We start from the raw sequence: 17,522 nt of genomic DNA on the forward strand, positions 1-17,522 counted from the left end.
GGGCTGCCGCGTAGTATGTTTATTTAGCGCCGACGCATGTGAGGCGCTTCCAACAGATGGCGACTCCGTAATCGCTCCCAATACCGACATCGTGACCGCCCCGTCGCTGCAGTGCTGTTGTTAAAGCGACGGGCCCCGTCACCGTAGTGTAGATGTTAATGTACCGGGCCCCGTCACCGTAGTGCAGATGTTAAAGTGCCGGGCCCCGTCACTGTAGTCACTACCTAATATATAAGCTACAGCGTGACTTCGTCTATGTAGTCAATGTCAAAGTACAACTCGACTTGGTCCATCAGTGCATGTCGCACCACTTTTGTTGTCTCTGTAGGACAACAGCGCTCACCTCCTCGTATGCGTGCGTGTGTGCGCGTGTATAGAGTTGGCGAAGAGGCTGCAATGGTTACTTACGTGCCATTGCACTGTTTATTAGCCAGAATATTTGCATAAACAATCATTCCGAAGACTAGGATCACTGGGAGGAGGCAATTAATACTCGCAATCGTAGATTCACAAGATTCGAACGATATACGTTTTCTGCTTCCACAAATGGAGAAGCTACTAAATAGCTAATTAGCTGGTGCTTTCCTCCTCGTTCAATTGTACCGAGCATCAAGCGCCTTAGGTACCACACAGTCTGGAGGAAAGCCATCATCTCATTATCTTTCAACCGCGAGTGAAAGAACCTTCCATTCCGTTTGGGGCGGCCGTTCTCCCTGATTTGTATACGCATTCGCATTTCAGGGCATGTCCTCGCGAACCCATTCCAACAACAACAAATTAACGTGCTTTGTATGAACGGAGTTGCTAGTAATTAATTACCGTCTTTGCCACGCCATTTTTCCTTTCTTTTACAGTAATATTGGTTCAAATAATGCAAACCAGCTTCTCTGCACAACTACTTTTACTGCGGAGAAGCCAGCGTCGACGAAAGTTTTTTGCTTAGCCACGTACTGTTGGCGTTGAAATTCCTGCACAATCCTGGCCTGCATTACGTAAAACAGTACAACACTGTGTAGGATGCATAAACATGCCCAAGCTGCTTGCTGCAACTACCTACATGCCACGCACATATCCCGGATTGCGTGCACGGTACGATTTCCTACGAGGAAAAAGAAGGAAACAGAGGGCTGTAATGGACATTAATAAGGTTTGAAGCGCCGAATCCTTTGGAGCAAGAATTAAAGCCGCAGGAAAAGCCTGCCTGCGCGCAACTCTAGTCCAACGCTGGCGCCTAATCTCACATCTCACCATGGTGTTGAATGGGTGCCAGCTGGACAGCTAATATACCCAGTCCTCATATTAAGCACTTCCCTTATTGCAGCTCAGCAAGTGGCTATAATGATACGCGCAGCTTGTCTGGAAGAGCTTGGCATGACTCAGGCCCTCTTGTCTTTAAATACATCAATCATACTGCATGTCTTGAAAGGCGCTGAGACGCCTTGCACCTCCTCCTTTTAGCGAGCACGTATACAAATCCATCATTCGTTCGGCGAAGTGTGATATACCACGCGGCTCTGGCAGCTCGGGCCAGCTGGAGCTCAGTAAAATGCGGTAATGGAAAGAAAGCGGACAGCAGGCGTCATCTTACGCTGGTGTGGCGAACTACAGCAGAAAAGCTGAGGAAAAGTTTTGTCGCGTTGGCGGCACCTGGCGAACGTTGGAGCAACCGCAAACATGCGGCAGCGCTGGCGCTAACCCCGTCGTACTATGCTGCCTACCTGACATGACGTTTTGCGTATCCGTGTGTGGGCTTGTTAGTGCAGCCTGCGACCTGCAATGGCTGGTTCCACGGTTCCGGAAGGGTGATAACGAGCTTGTGATTCTCGACGAACCCACGTGCTCCAGGGCTGCCCAACATTGTGGCTGTATGAACCAGCTCGCGGCTCCGGCAGCGATGCGGTATCGTTGCTAAAATGTCAGCGAAGGAAGCCCTTGAAGCCCTATGGAGTGCCTACCAAATCAAGGTAGCAATGTTTACCATTTCGCTACTCACCTAAAATACCAGAGGGAAAACGTTAAGCACATTAGACTGTACACAAGTGATCGTGTGTGTCTATTGTTAGTCATTTAGAGTTGTTCCGAAACCAATCTCATTTGATACACCTTTCCTACTACACCTGTTCTGTTTTGTTTTCATGACGCTTGCACACCGGAATGTTACACTTCCCCTATGTAACTTGCGCAATCTGGAAGTACCCATGTAATAAAAGAGGAATGTGTCACACCAGAGAAAACTAATCCAAAGAACCCACTTTACTGGCTTATCGCAGGTTGATAGTGTAATTAGAATCGTTCTTGAAGTGGGTGGGTGCCTGCGACGTTTGAGTGCGGATATTTTAACCGGCTGTGGAGATTGCATGTGCCGAGATCGAAGCTCCTGCAACGGTGGTGATTGCCGCCTAATGCCAGTTGCGTGCGTGTGAGAAATTTTCTCTGCATCAGCTGTTTGAGGGGCTCACTGCTGCTCTCACATGACATCTGTGTGTTCTGCAGCGGAATTCCACCACACTCTCGGAGTACATGGTGGAGTTTCGCCGTCAGTACGGCGACTGCTTGAAGACGGATTTCGCAGCTAACCCAAACAGGTAACTGCACAATTCTCCCAGACCGTTTGGCTGACCAAGGATGTCAAATTAGGGTGCCTGTTTATTAATGACAAAGCACCGTAACTGAATAAAAAAAGAAGGTATGATGTCCCGTACGAAATTTGAAACTGTTACGTTTCACCTTATGACTCATATAGCTGTCACTGTCTCTATATAACTTCCTCGTACATTAGTTTATCTATGTACTTGCATTAACAGTCCAAACGAGCATGCTCTTTTGTTTTCTTTATCAGGAGCACTTCGAATGATATCTTAGCCAACACATATGTGTTGTGGGTTGCAAAGTGAGCTGATAACGGTGCATGGTACATAGTAACTCTATAGGTGCACCTGCAACTAACATTTCTTGAAATGAACAGAGAGAGAGAGAGAGAGAGAAGTAGAAGACAGGTTGAAATGAACAAACCAATAAAGTGATAGGCATGAGCACTGTTGCATTCAGGTTGTAAAATAAGTTCCTGTTCTTATGCTAACAGACACTAGAAGGCTTTGATGTTAGTTTTTTGTGTTCTTACGTTAGGTTGGAGACTTGGGATGACCTCATTTTCAGTTTTACTTCTTTTATTGCACTTTTCACATGTACTGGCCTGCAGTGTGCTTACCTGTAGATACAATTTTAGTGTTGACATTTGTACCACCTAGGAATATATAGTTTCTTCATTGCCTCTCTATGAAACAAGATGAAATGCTTTATGTTGGAACAAGTTGCCAGGACACTTTTCTACTCCATGCAGATGACATAAGATTGTATAATGTTGCGGGTTTGATCCATGGCCAAAAGCAGCCGCATTTTTGATCAAAGGGAATGCAAGAACAATTGTGAATGGTGATTTGTGGGCACATTAAAGAAACCCAGGCAGTCAAGATTAGTGCTAAAGCTCATCATTGTGGCATCATTAGCCCATTTGTTGCTGCTGAATGTGAAAGTCCATCAGCAACTTATTCTACTCAAGATTTCTGAAAATTCAACAGCATTTCAGACTAGAGGCTCGCAGTGGTTGCTTAGTGGCTTTGGCGTGGTGCGGCTGAGCACAGGATCACAGTATCAAATCCTGCCTTTGGCGGACGCATCTTGATGGGGGTGAAATGCAAGATTTAGGTGCACAATAAAGAACCAGAGGTGGTCAAAATTAATGCAGAGTCCCCCACTATGGCGCGCCTCATAATCAGATCATGGTTTTAGCACATAAAGCCCCATAATTTATTTTAAAAATTTTTAGACCAGGCTTGTACACATTACAGAATCAATGAAACTGATTACAATTACAGCTACTTCTTTAAAATATGTAAGTGATTACAGTTTCCAATTACAGCCCCATGAAAGTAACTAAGCAATTACTAAAAAGTAATAGATTACTTTAATGCTACTTTGCACCCTACTTTTATTGACATTGCACAAACAGTAAATAGAACGAATTGGACTGACTCTTTCAATGTATCCTCTGTGGCACTACTCACATTATTTTTCACTAAATATATATTTTAAGAATATTCTGCGGTAATCTTCCCTCGTTTTATTGTGAAGACATCTGCAGCGGCACTGAAAACTCTCTAAATGTGTGCGCTGTAGAAAAAAGCTATGTTGCAATGTACAAAAACTTTGCTCGCAAGATAGGAGCTGCTAATAAATGAGCATAGTTATTCGATACGAGGCGTATAGATTCTTCGAACTGTGCTACATTCGACAAGACAGCAGACAATGAACACTTTTTGTGGTCTTGCCCAAAATACCTAGATAAAAAGAACGCTTTGCTTGAGAAGCTGCAAAAAAATGACTTTCCACATGCGTGCCTTCAACACCTTCTGTTCCCAGAAGCATCAGTTATAGCCTGAAAAGAAGCTTCAAGTCTTCTTCTTGCATTCCTGAGAGACTGGCCTGTTGACATGTGACATGCCGCAGTATTGTTGAGAGAGACGCTATTTGCTACAGCTCACCACCATCACAAGATTATGGTTACTCAGTAACATTATTCTCATGATCTGCATCCTCTATGAAGCACAGTGCTCAATTGTTGCTATGGGGGTGCTCTTGAAAGGGCCTGTGAAAAATGTGAAAAATCTTCCATAGGTTATATACTGGCATCAATGCCCAAAGAGGCCGTCACTATCGAGCCATAGAAACGCCGTTTCAATTGGTCGGCCAACACCTCTTGCACCTCCTCCTGGCACTTTTCAATCGTTAGTCATTTAGACTTAAATGACCAATTGTAACAGATGCCACCAAATGTTCATGTTCTTGAAAAGGTGGCCAAATCTGTAAGGTAATTTAATATAAAGCTGCATAATATTCAGCCGTAGAAATACTATTTGTGTGTTACAGTTGCACAAATAGGGCTATCTGAGTCGTATATAAATCAAACAGGTAGAACATAAGTGTTTAACGGCCAATAACTTGTCTGTATGAGAAAAGCCATGGACTGCACTAAGTGAAGAAGACTTGAACAGCAGCTCTTACAGCCTATGAAGGCTGCTTAAAAGTGCTTCCAGGAGATAGGGAGGTCAATTTTATTATAAGAGAAAAGCTCAGAGGTGGACTTCCAAGAGAGGTGTGCAAATCTGAAAACTTGCCACATTCAAGATTGAGAGGTAGTAGCTGCAGGACACTAATGGTGGGAAGGAGGTAATCTATTTACATGTTTTCATCGCTTTGAATATTGTATAGTTCCCACAAAATTTAAGTGTTCGAAGCTGTAAAATGTAACTTATTAGAAGTAATTGGTTACTGAAAAATGTAATGGCATTATAGTGAGCGTTATCGAGTAAATAAAGTAATAACTAAATTACCAGATTACAAAAAAACTGTAACTGATTATAAGTAATTAATTACATGTAATTTGTTACATACTTGAGACTCACAATGGCATGTATGGTATTCATGTTCTTGCTCACCACATGTGTTGTGCTTATTGCTAACAATTAGCTGACAGCCTTGAGTCTCGTGGAATCCGTAGCTTTTTAACAGACCTGGGCAGTTATTTCTGGCACTATGCTGCCTAATGATTTGTCAGGTGCAAACTCACTTGCATAAAGTCAAACTTCTAAAAACCAGTTATCAGGAGTCTGAATTGTAAGTTAAATAATGTACAGGCCAGGATAACAGAGTTTAGCTGAGCATCATTTAATTAACATATAAGAAGCTAAACACAAAAACAACACTTTCATACAAAGTACGAGAGTGAGTGACTTGCCACCGCTGAGTTCCTTGATGAACTGTGAAAGGGGACCTCCACCCTTCCAAATGCTCACCTAGAATCGTGAGCTTTATGACTAATTCAGCCGTACCATTTCATATTGGTGGCCATTGACATGTACAGAAGCCTGAATATCAAATGCGTGCTTGTTTTGACTCTTTGTACTTTACAAATGCCTTCACATCATCCTTTTTTTGGGGGGGCTTTGTAACTATGGACAAGAGAAGCCAATAGGCTGCTAATAGCTAAAATCCCTGGTTGAATCAAGCAGCTCCAAAGCACCTTTAAAGCAAATGGTCAACCAGAGCTTTTACGTTTGTTTTAATTAGCTGGAATTATGGATAATCTGAGTGTGAAGTGAATGGTTATGAGTTGCATTTATATCTGTTTAATCTGCGACTAACATTGAGTATTGTGTTACTATACCACTTATCATTTTGATTTCTTGAAGGTCTATTGCTAGCCCTCTTCTGATAGACCTTCCTGAAGGATTCCTTCAGGAGGTGGAGTCATACCTGAGGGAGTGTAGCGATGAATGCAACACAGGCGTTACTGTCGAAACAGTGCAAAAGGCCAGTGTGGCTGTTCAAGTGCTCAGCATACTGTCACGGTAAGCAGCATTTATGTTTTACATTTCTTGCAAGCAGTGTCATACAAAGTTGCTCGGGTATAGTGGTAATGCCCATTAGTGAGAATGATACTTGGGACCTAATTTTCAGGCCAAGACTTTCATGGTTTATGTTACGAGTGCAGAGATTGAAAAGTAATTTATGTTCACGTTATGACTGATGCATTGTTGTTGCAGACATATTATGTTTCCTGGAGGCTCTATTGTGTGTACAACTTAGATCTTGAATCACTCATGCATGATCTCAGTTGTTTTGATGGTATTGTAGGGTGTGCATTGTAACTAAATAATGCTCAAATGTAGCAAGGTGGAAGACATCTATGTTAGTTTATGCAATAGAGGACACAACTTTTGCAACTCAGTCTTGATCTGACATTTTTATTTTACTGGAATATATCCACAGATGGTGCACATGGCAGCAGATATGCAAGGATGAACTTCCCTGTACCTTTACAAAACTATGAGATTGTTAGTGAGCGTGATCAACCTAAAAATTAACATATTTTATTACACATGAGTTTTTTAATAGCTGCAGTACTTAAACCACTTGAAAAGCAGTGACACATACAGTGAGGAGAGTGGGTTTTTAGTATCTAATGCTCCTCCCATTACATAATTTGCAAGCTATTTATGTGCTTATTGGGTGTGAGGAAATTCTGGAATGGCCTCGGTGGAAAATAAAATCCTAACAATCAAACTAAATAGCTTTGGTAATTAGGTTATGGGTGAAATCAGAATCTTATTTAGGCTCAGCCCTATTTCTTTCTATATAGACACAGCAAAATTTTATTCCTCAACTTGTGGTGCCAAGCTTTTTTCTCTCCTTAGAATGTTATTAGTAGCTCTTTTGTACATAAATTGCTGTTGGCTTACTAAATTGTGCTTATCTGATGCCATCATTGTGTATGTTTAGTTTCTTTCTTCTTAATTCCTAATTGGTAATATACATGTGTTATCTGAAAGTGCATGGCTTCAACAGTCTAGTGAGTTTTATCATGCGTGTTGTTACATCAGCTCAAAGGGGCATGAATGCAATATAATCTGTTCATTTGCTTCCGAAAATTGGAGTCTAGATTCCCCCCCCTCCCACTTTTTTCATGCTTCATGGGCTCTATGTTCATAGAATTATGTGTTTATTAAAAAACATGGCTTGAAAAATAAAAACAAATGCCTGTTCATACATCTGCACTTCTAATAATATAAAAATAGAAGCATATTGCGAGTGAGGTATTGGGGATATTTATTAAAACAGGTGCTACTGGAGCTGCAAATGCCTTTGGCTTGGCTTGGCTTCATTGTGTTTACTGTTAGTTAGCTTGTTAGTGTCCTTGGAAATGGAGATGGACAAGGAGACATATGCATACGAAGGACACAACATGTGGCTTACTCTTTGAGCGAAGTCTTTCCTGAGTTCACAGAGGAGACTGGGAGTCGAAGTGTCCTTTCTGCATGCCAAGAAAAACCGCAGCTCACAAACTATTTCAATCTAGTGCATACAAATGCAGATTCCCATGTGCATGCTTCCGTGCCAGGGCCGATCACATAGTTTGGATTCACTTAATGGATAGATGAGTAGGTGTTATGACATCCCTTTTGAAACAAGGTGGTTGTTGAGGCACCCCTAGAGTCCAAACTGTACACAACAAGAGACAATATTCATAATATCCAAGGCTGAGCTTTGCTTGAAATCGTCAGTCATGGCTGCTGTGCTGCAACTTGTTTATCCTTGCATTTTTTTCTTTGAAGCCTTACATATACAACTGTAATGTATGCACACATTCTATCAAAATGAAATGAAACCCTTTTGTAATGAATGCTGGCACACTCAACAAAAATATGATCATATCAGTCAACTATATGCTTGTTACTGATTCGTGGCTTGCGTCAGTTTACACCATTGCCCTCAGGGTTGCCAGCTGTCTCCTCGCTTTCTCTGTTTCACAAATAAATTAGAGCTGTGCCGCTCAGCAAAATGGTACATCAGTCAACTCTATGGGCTCTACAACACAGATCCATAGTTTAAATTCTCCTTAGCATCCTTTTAAGTGTTGTAACCCATTATGCACATAAATGTATTACTTCATTAATTATTTCTCTTTCTCTCTCTCTCCCCATTTTTATAGCAACTTCAACAACATTCCATTTGTTTCAACTAGCGATGCAGTGCCTCTTGTCATTGTGATTTCATCAGCTGTTGCCAACCAGGTGGGATGTCATGTCTTTCTCCATTAAGGTCATTCTCAAACTACAATCTCTTCCATCTCATTTTGTTTTTCTCAGTACACTCAACACTCGAAAGATGCAAACGACCAGAACACTGCAAGTTTCCTCCTCTCTGTGCTGGTCTTCCTTGAAGTCCTGTACGACCCACATCTCATCTGGCAGAAGATGTGCAGCAAGTAAGTTTTAAGCTGCGGCGCAGTGAAGTTTATTAGCACTAAGCACATAATTTTCAATTGTGTCATTAATATTAAGGGACGTGGCTATGCTTTGTGCCTGCGAAAGTGCAGAAGACGTATTAATTGTTTTAATCTACTAGTGAAATATTTTTTAGCTGTATTGATGTACTGATACTGGTGGCCAGTAGTCAGTGTTGATGTCTGCACTAAACGTGAGTTGTGAACTTTCACTCAGTGCTAGCTGCTGATCATATTGCCTTACGATTGTGGTTTATGTTTGTGTGCTGTTTTAACTTGAAATCTGTAAAAGTAATGCATCTATTCTGTGACTGTTTTAATTGGGACACATACTGAAGCAAAGATGGGGCTAAATGAGCCTTGAAAGCATTCAGACAAGAGAAATCAGTTATTTCTTCACCCTGAATGTTTTGTGTTGCCAACAACTGTCAATTTATGTTGGGCATACTCACCCCCCCCCCCGTGCCCTGCCACATTCTTTCACATGTTTGCATTGTGCTGTTGTGGTTAACTGCACATCGGCAATGTCACTGGAAGGTTGAAATAGTTCGCGAAAGCTTGTAAAAATCAAGGGGGCAGTATTTGACATAGAATTGAGCCTCATTATAACAATGCTACATACGACACAAGGATACCTTTGTTATATTCTGTATTCATTATAAGCACGCATGCAGTATGTGCTGATACTGGCGAGAACATATTAGATTTACTTTGTTGCATCTGATTCAATTCAATATATTCATGTTCATTATAGTGTGTTCAACTATGCTTGTACTATTTACATATTTATTGCTTGAATAAGTGTCCTCATTTCTTGTTCACCACTTTGTGTGGTTGTTTTTGTATTTACTACCGGGGAACAAGTAAGTGAAGCATTAGCGCGAATGCCTTTGTCTGGGAAAGTGGGGAACAAATGCACAGTGAGATTGGTAGCTCTACATTGCTGTTTTGTAATATTCTCTATCCTTATGGCGTGTTTTCTTGCATCACACGCTGTCTTTCTCATTGGGTAGGTTGGTTTAATTTTGATGTTGAAAGTCATTTTGACGTTTAAAAACATGTGTTTTTAGAAAGAGCAGTACTAATTCCTGCATTTTAATTTTGTTTTCTCACAATCTTCTTTAAAATGTTCTTATTAAGACTATTGCTGCTGTCTTTTGGAAATTCCATATGTGCTATTTGTTTCATGTGTGCCTATTTTTATCTGCAACTTTTTTGTCCTTTGTTGACTGCAAGCTGCACAAAAATGTGTTGTATCCTCCATGCTCTTGATGCATATGTGAAGTGCTAATGAGCAAACACAGTTCTTGGTTTTCTATAATGCTAACAATCCCATGTGTTCTTTTCAGGGTCCCTTTGGACTCAACAAAGTGTAAAGTTAGCCCATCACATCTTCACCTTGAAGTTATTCCGTTTTTCTATGGTGAGCTTGTGTATTAAACATTTATTTAGCCCATTTTGCTTAAATATGTATGTATAAATCAAGGTGTAATATTTACAGGAACATATCGTTATTTAGTTATTGCTGGCGAATTGAAGTCTTAGTGAAATGCCCCTGATATGTACCTGTCTTTCTTTGCCTGAAAGCATTATTCACTTATGCATTTAGGCATTATATCTCTGGTATCTGTTGCTGATAAGTGAACTGAAGCTTCACAAGTCATCAGAAGGCACTTGATGTTGACCTAATTTCACTTTGTACTGCATTTGTTTTATCATGGCAGATTTCTGCTCCAAGCAATAAAAAAAAAGAAAGGTAGATCAATAGAAATTAGATTGTAGAAAGTAGCATATACAGATCGTCCTATTGTACTTACACTTAGTTTGTATGATTTGATCACCATTCGCTGTCATAGTAGCTACAGGTGACAATATTATCTGCTTTTCTTGGAGCCTAGGCCCGAGTGCAAAGTGGCACTAAAGCGGGAATGTAATCTGGACTTAGAAGATACCTGAGAAAATACCCTCGTGGGGACCTTCTACGGTATCTTCTAGGTGCTAATGCCCACTTTATTATTTTTTTTCCTCATGCCCATAGTTTTATTATAATATTTTATTTTATTTTATTTTATGGGGTAATAAAATAAACGTAGTTGGTTGTTTGAAACTGACGCCAGTGAGTAAATCAAGTTCAACTGAATTACTCTTGTAAATGTTTTTTCCCATTATTTTATACCACTTCTGAATTGCAGTTTATTGTTGTTAGTCTGTTCAACATTTTGTGCTCTATTACTGCTTATTAAATACATTTAAAACCCAAGTTGTGTACCAGTTTATACTTATAGTACTGGCCATGCTGACTCAGTGGCTATGATTTTCTGCCGCCAAGCAGGAGATCACAGATTTGAGTCGTGGCCGCTATGGCTGTGTTTCGATAGGGGCAAAATGTTCTAAATTTTGATATTTAAGTGCATCTTAAAGAACCCCATGTGGTCAAAATTAATCCGGAGCCTTCTACTTCTACGTCTTTTATATTCCCACTGTTTCTTTGGGACGTTAAACCCTACAAATGAATCAATTGATTGGGTACATATGCAGATAAAGTGGTCCTGCCACACTTTTTTGGCGATAGCATTTATATTTGCATGTGAATGGTTTGCACTCTCTGAATGGGCCATCGATTTCCTGTCAAACATTTGCTTTTGTGCTGCCCAAGCTGTAACACCACGCTTTCCTTCTGATTTCCCAGATTGCCTCTCTTCAAAGCCTTGCTTTTTGCCTGCCTCAATACAGATGAAGCTCATTCATGTTTTTGGTGCGATCATTTGTGGAGCCCAGGTGAGCTGTTTCTGTGTACCTGAATGTAGCTATAGGCATTCTGCTGCTGCCCACAAGGTCGCGGTTTCGATTCTTGGCCACTGCAGCTGTATTCCGTCTGGGATGGAATGCAAGAATGCTTGTGTACTTGGATTTAGGCCTACATTGTAAAGCTCCACTAGAGTGCCCCTCATAGCCTATGTGTTTCTCTCGGACATTGAACACCATAACTTGATTCAAATGTATAAAGTAAATGTGTGCAAATTGTTTGTCCAGTAGCAACAACAATTTCTCTCTTGCTCTTGCAAAGCTCCAGTTCTAGTATGTATCGAGGATGCATGATTTGTGTTTCACAATAATTATCTCTTTGTCAAAAGCAAGTAAACACAAGGAACTAAAATTTAGAGGACAAACTTCTGGTCTGGTAGCACTTTATGGTTTACTGACTTGAACATTTGCAGATTTCCAATTTTCAGGATGGTGTAATTCAAGAACAAATTTGTAAACATAATTTTAATGGACACTGAGGTGACAGAAATTTTGCATATCGTATTTAATATCTTATTTGTGAATGTTGTGAAGTTCTTGGACATACTCTTGAGACAGAGGAATGACAACACAATATTAGTGGACACATGAGAGGCGAGCGTCTTTACAATGCATGGATACAGGGAAATAAGTACATTTATTCCTTACAAACACAATAATACCAACTAAATTTTTGTGTCTTCAAGATAGCTGTAAAGCAACGAGACGTAAGCCACCGTAAGTAAACTTGGGGGTCGACTTCCGTATGAAAAACAAATGGGGCAAGGAACTTGTGATAATCATTTGTCATGTCAGTGTAAGAGATACAATAAGCTTTTACGGGTTTCAAGGAAAGAAACAGACGTATTGGCGGTTTTGTGCATATGTGAGCACCTGCTCATAAGCAGTGTAATTTCACACCTGTGGGAAAAGCAAGCAGGTGGGTATCTGACAGCACCACTTGGAGGAATCAGAAATGTGATAGTAATCAGTTTTAATGAGCTTAATAAATAGAAGTAAATAAATAAATAAATAAGTAAATAGCATGGCTGTACCAAAACTAAAGCTCATGGTGCTGTTAAAACATGAAGCATAAATACTTCTAGCCACCATTGAACAAAGCAAGGAATCAGTTCTGGCAGAAGCTAGACGGTAAAAGCACGATAGAAAAATAATTTTCGGTACTCATTGGAGGCCATGTCCTGAATGATGCTATGCAGAACTTCAAGAATCAAGAATCAAGAATCAAGAATCAAGAAGTCTTTATTGAGTAACACAAACAAAATGTATACACAGATATTTGGACCGATAGCCAATGAGGCTAGTAAGCGGTCCAATACAAAATAACATATAGGACAGCAATCACAAACACATTGAAGAAAAACTAACTTTGTAGCCTTGCTTCCATTCCCAAAAAATGTTTCTTGCATGTCAGTTTGAAATTCCTAGCTTGCTTTACTTCAATTGGCAACGAGTTCCAAATTTTCGCTCCTGTAAATTCTATTCGTCTTTCTCCGTACGCATTATGGCAAATAGGAAGGTTAAAATTGCCATTGCTGGCTTGTCTAGTGTTGCGGACGGGAATACTGAATGCACCAAGAGGTAAGGGGTAGTTGGTATTTATAATATTATTAACCATAAGAGCTATTTTGTAATCGCGTAAGGTTGTGAATGACATGATTTGCATTGCGTCAAAAATGTTATTGTTAGAACTATTCGAAGAAGGTAATCCCATGGTTTTCAAGGCACGTTTTTGTAGTCTTAGCAATGGTGTTAAATACGTTTTGTATGTGATTCCCCATGATTCACTGCAATAACTGAGATGACTGTGACATAATGAAAAATACAGTGATCTAAGAATAGCAGGTGGAAAGTGCCGCCGTGCCTTAGACAAGGTAAAACAACCGTACGCAACCTTTTTACACACACTGTGCACCTGTTCCTTCCAAGACAAGTGGCAGTCGAACATGACCCCCAAATATTTAAAAGAAGACACACTATCAATAACATTGTTGTCAACACATATAGAAAAATCACTTAATTCAATACACTTTTGTTTTGAACGAAAAATAACATATTTAGTTTTTTCAGTGTTTAAAGTTAGATGATTATTACGAAACCAGGTCGAGATACGTTGGAGTTCATTGTTAATAGGATTTTCTATTGATTCAAGTGAGTTGCCAGTAAAGATAAGTGCAGTGTCATCCGCATACATCAAAATTTGAGAACACTGTATTGCATTGGGGAGGTCATTAATAAAGAGCGAAAATAAAAGCGGTCCCAGAACTGACCCCTGGGGTACACCACACGTAACAGTTTGGTATGCAGACTTGAACTGTTTGAGGACAACTTGCTGCTGTCGTGAAGAAAGATAACTTTTAAAGAATTCAAGGGCCCCGCTACGCACACCATATGCTTCCAGTTTCATTAAAAGAATGGAGTGTGAAACTGTGTCGAAAGCTTTTTTGATGTCTATAAATACGCTTACAGCAACATTATGGTTATGAAGAGCAGATAGGATAAGTTGTGATAGAGTAACTACAGCCGTGGACGTGGACCTGCTAGAAACAAATCCGTGTTGCTGAGGACAAATAATATGATTAACATCAAGAAAGGTTTTCAGTTGGAAAGCAATTAATTTTTCAAAAATGGTATTGACGACACTCAGTACAGATATTGGCCTGTAACTAGACGGGTTGTTAGGGTCACCAGTTTTAAATATCGGAACAACTTTTGCAACTTTTAAAGTATCGGGGTATAAGCTAGAGTGTATCGCATGATTGAATATTCTGCACAAAGGAACACAAAACAAATCAATGTTGTCCTTGATTACCTTAGCCATTATGCCGTCTGGCCCGGCCGCTTTATTCGTGGGCATGTTCGCCACAACACTTGCAACTTCATCGCTAGTAATGTTCGAGAAACTGAATTCATTATTAATACATCGAGGTATGTCGGATGTCACTGAAGCTAAGGGAGTAGGTTGCGCACTGTTCTGACCGTATGTTGTGAAGAACTGATTAAACTGGTCTGCAGTCTCTATTGACAAGTTGACAGGAACAATCTGTTTTCTTTTAGCTGTTCCCGTAACTTCTCCTACAATCTTCCATACTTGCTTTGTGTCATTTCCTTGACGATTAACCAAATTAGTATAATACAATTTCTTTGATTTTCTCATCAGCGCCACGGATTTGTTTCTGTAATACTTAAACTGTTTCAAGTAATAAGCATTTGTTCTGTTGTTTTTGAGCTTATTATAGTACGAATCCTTCTTTTTCAATACTGTGAGTATTTCCTCAGTAATCCAAGGACATATGGCATGTTTGTAGTTGCGCCGAGAAAACTTCAGTGTTGACTTAGTAATTGCATCGGAAACAGCAGATACAAAGTTAGCAAATTCTGTGTGAACGTCACTGTGACACAGATTTTCGAAATGAATAGATTCGAGCAAACGCCTGACATGCGCGTAGTCCACCCGTGAAAATACATTGGTATGGGTAGGGCAAATACAATCGATACCCGACCGTGGCAGAAACAGAAAAGTTGAACAGTGATCAGCAATGTTTTGGTTACAAACACCAGCGCAGGCATCCATATCACGGTTACATAAGATGTGATCAATAATTGTTGCAGACTGATGTGTAATTCTAGTGGGCACATTGATAACATTCTTGAGGTTGAACGATTCCAGTAAGAAAATATAATCTGGACAGTCATCCTTTGATAAGTCGATATTGAAATCACCAACTATTGCTAACTGATTATTAAAAGACATCAGAGGAACCAGAATGGACTCCATATCAGATATGAACTGACTTGTGCACGTGTTTGGCGGACGATATACCACGCCTATTACGACGTCTGTCTTAAGGCGAATAAAAAGTGCTTCTGTGGTATTAGAGCTCAGAGAGGAATCCGAGAGCTGTTGATAATCTATGCCGTTTTTTATAAAAAGAGCAACGCCACCGCCTCGTGCGGTGCTATCTCTTGGTAAAGATAGCGTTGTGTAACCCGGTATGTACGGTATTTCTCCTTTCTTAAGCCAGGTTTCAGTTACAGCGATAAGATCATACTGGAAAGAATGTTGCGATAAATGTACAGTGAGTTGGTCTAAATTTTTATTTATACTGCGGACATTGCAATGAAAAATGGAAAGGTTTTCGCTCTCGTGCCACTTAGCACTGATTTCCTCGACGGAAAAGGCCATGTTTCTAGACTACCTGAGCAAGATCAGCGTCACAGGTTATATGTAGAACATGCGAGGTATCTGTCTTGCGCATCAGGATCTTGCCATCTGATACCCATGCGTGTTTCCACTGTTTTTCCTTTTTGGCTTTCCGTGCTTTACCTAGCAAAATTTTGTTTGCCGGGCACAAATGTTCGTTGATGAACACGGGATTTTCGTGATCGTCAAAGCTCAGAAGTGTAGTGTTCAGCCGTTGCTTTTTCGCTGTTTTCAGAATGCTGTCTCTCACTTTCCTGGAAGCAAACTTAACAATGATGTTGGGTTCGTCCTTGTTTTTTGAGGGCACACGATGGATAGCTTCAACATCGGATTCATCGAACTTGGTGCTCAAGAGATGACAGATCGATGTCATCACTGAAATCAGATTTTCAGTGGGTGCTGGAGGGATGCCTTTGATTTCAAGGTTATTTCTTCTACTGTACTGCTGCAGTTCAGTCAATTCGTGCCTGAGAGTTTTCACTTCATTTGTGAGTCGGTTGTTTTCTTTTTTCATTTCCAGGTTTACGTTTTTCACGTCAGACAGGGTCTTTTTGAGCTCAGAGATCTCTGTTCTAAATTCTTCGAACTTTTCATTGATAAAGCCCATTGAAGTTTTGACAGATTCCATTTCAGATTCAATCACATGCTTTATATCTTGCTTTAGTTCACTTTGCTTAGAGTTAAACTGTGCACTCAAGTCAGTCATAGCCTTTACAAGTTCTTTTATAGTTGAAGGAGGCTTATCACCCATGCTGGACACAAACACGAACGGAGCAATCCAGTAGCCTAAGATCGATGTAATCAAAGATACAGGATACACACCTGCAATGAACGAAGAAGGCGGTTAGCCTCTGCCTGGTTGCGAAGGCTGCCTGGATTGCTCCGTGAATGATGTGGGGACCGTCGTGCAGCGGTTATATAGGGGACGCCGTTGATATCGGACAGTAGTGCGCAGGTGCGGCTTGCCAGTAGAGAACGGAGGGAGGGGGACGATCCGTGGACACGTGTAGGTTCCACCAGCAGTGACGGTAGCAGCTTCGGATTCCGCTCCTCAAACGCGCATTTCTGCAATGAACGAAGAAGGCGGTTAGCCTCTGCCTGGTTGCGAAGGCTGCCTGGATTGCTCCGTGAATGATGTGGGGACCGTCGTGCAGCGGTTATATAGGGGACGCCGTTGATATCGGACAGTAGTGCGCAGGTGCGGCTTGCCAGTAGAGAACGGAGGGAGGGGGACGATCCGTGGACACGTGTAGGTTCCACCAGCAGTGACGGTAGCAGCTTCGGATTCCGCTCCTCAAACGCGCATTTCTGCAATGAACGAAGAAGGTGGTTAGCCTCTGCCTGGTTGCGAAGGCTGCCTGGATTGCTCCGTGATTGCTTCATTCCAAAGAAGTGCTTTCTTTCAAACGTAAAGTCGCTGTCATACATGCATGTCTTCGACCATTTTGGTCTTCCTTTTTCTGTAGTATGTGTACACCCAATGGCAAAATACGCTAGCAAAGGCCAGTCACCCATTGCCAGCAATGGCTCTCTGGCGACTGACCTTTACGGTTTTGCAATAGGCTGTACTGCAGTGCTTATCAGCAGGTTGAGGCTGCTGTTGCCATGAATGTTCTGCAGGAATGGTGCAGGACTGGTGAGGTTCTTTATTTCAAAGCCTTGAGGCAGTGA

At 40.9% G+C, this 17,522-nt stretch overlaps 1 protein-coding gene across 3 annotated transcripts in view; it reads left to right on the forward strand.

The window, feature by feature from the left end:
* The first annotated feature begins 1,658 nt into the window (after positions 1-1,658).
* LOC135918570 (neurobeachin-like protein 1) overlaps positions 1,659-17,522 on the forward strand; it is a 135,541-nt gene continuing 119,677 nt past the window's right edge. For 2 of the 3 annotated variants that reach the window (XM_065452183.2, XM_065452184.2), the window contains exons 1-7: positions 1,660-1,964; positions 2,494-2,585; positions 6,249-6,407; positions 8,549-8,630; positions 8,706-8,824; positions 10,192-10,265; positions 11,532-11,620. In XM_065452183.2, coding sequence (XP_065308255.2) covers positions 1,914-1,964; positions 2,494-2,585; positions 6,249-6,407; positions 8,549-8,630; positions 8,706-8,824; positions 10,192-10,265; positions 11,532-11,620 — 666 coding nt within the window. In that variant the 5' untranslated portion in view covers positions 1,660-1,913. Of the gene's footprint in view, positions 1,965-2,493; positions 2,586-6,248; positions 6,408-8,548; positions 8,631-8,705; positions 8,825-10,191; positions 10,266-11,531; positions 11,621-17,522 lie in introns of all 3 variants that reach the window. The other variant, XM_065452182.2, reaches the window with a different exon arrangement.

Source organism: Dermacentor albipictus, chromosome 1, assembly GCF_038994185.2.
Source record: "Dermacentor albipictus isolate Rhodes 1998 colony chromosome 1, USDA_Dalb.pri_finalv2, whole genome shotgun sequence".
Classification (NCBI taxonomy): domain Eukaryota; kingdom Metazoa; phylum Arthropoda; class Arachnida; order Ixodida; family Ixodidae; genus Dermacentor; species Dermacentor albipictus.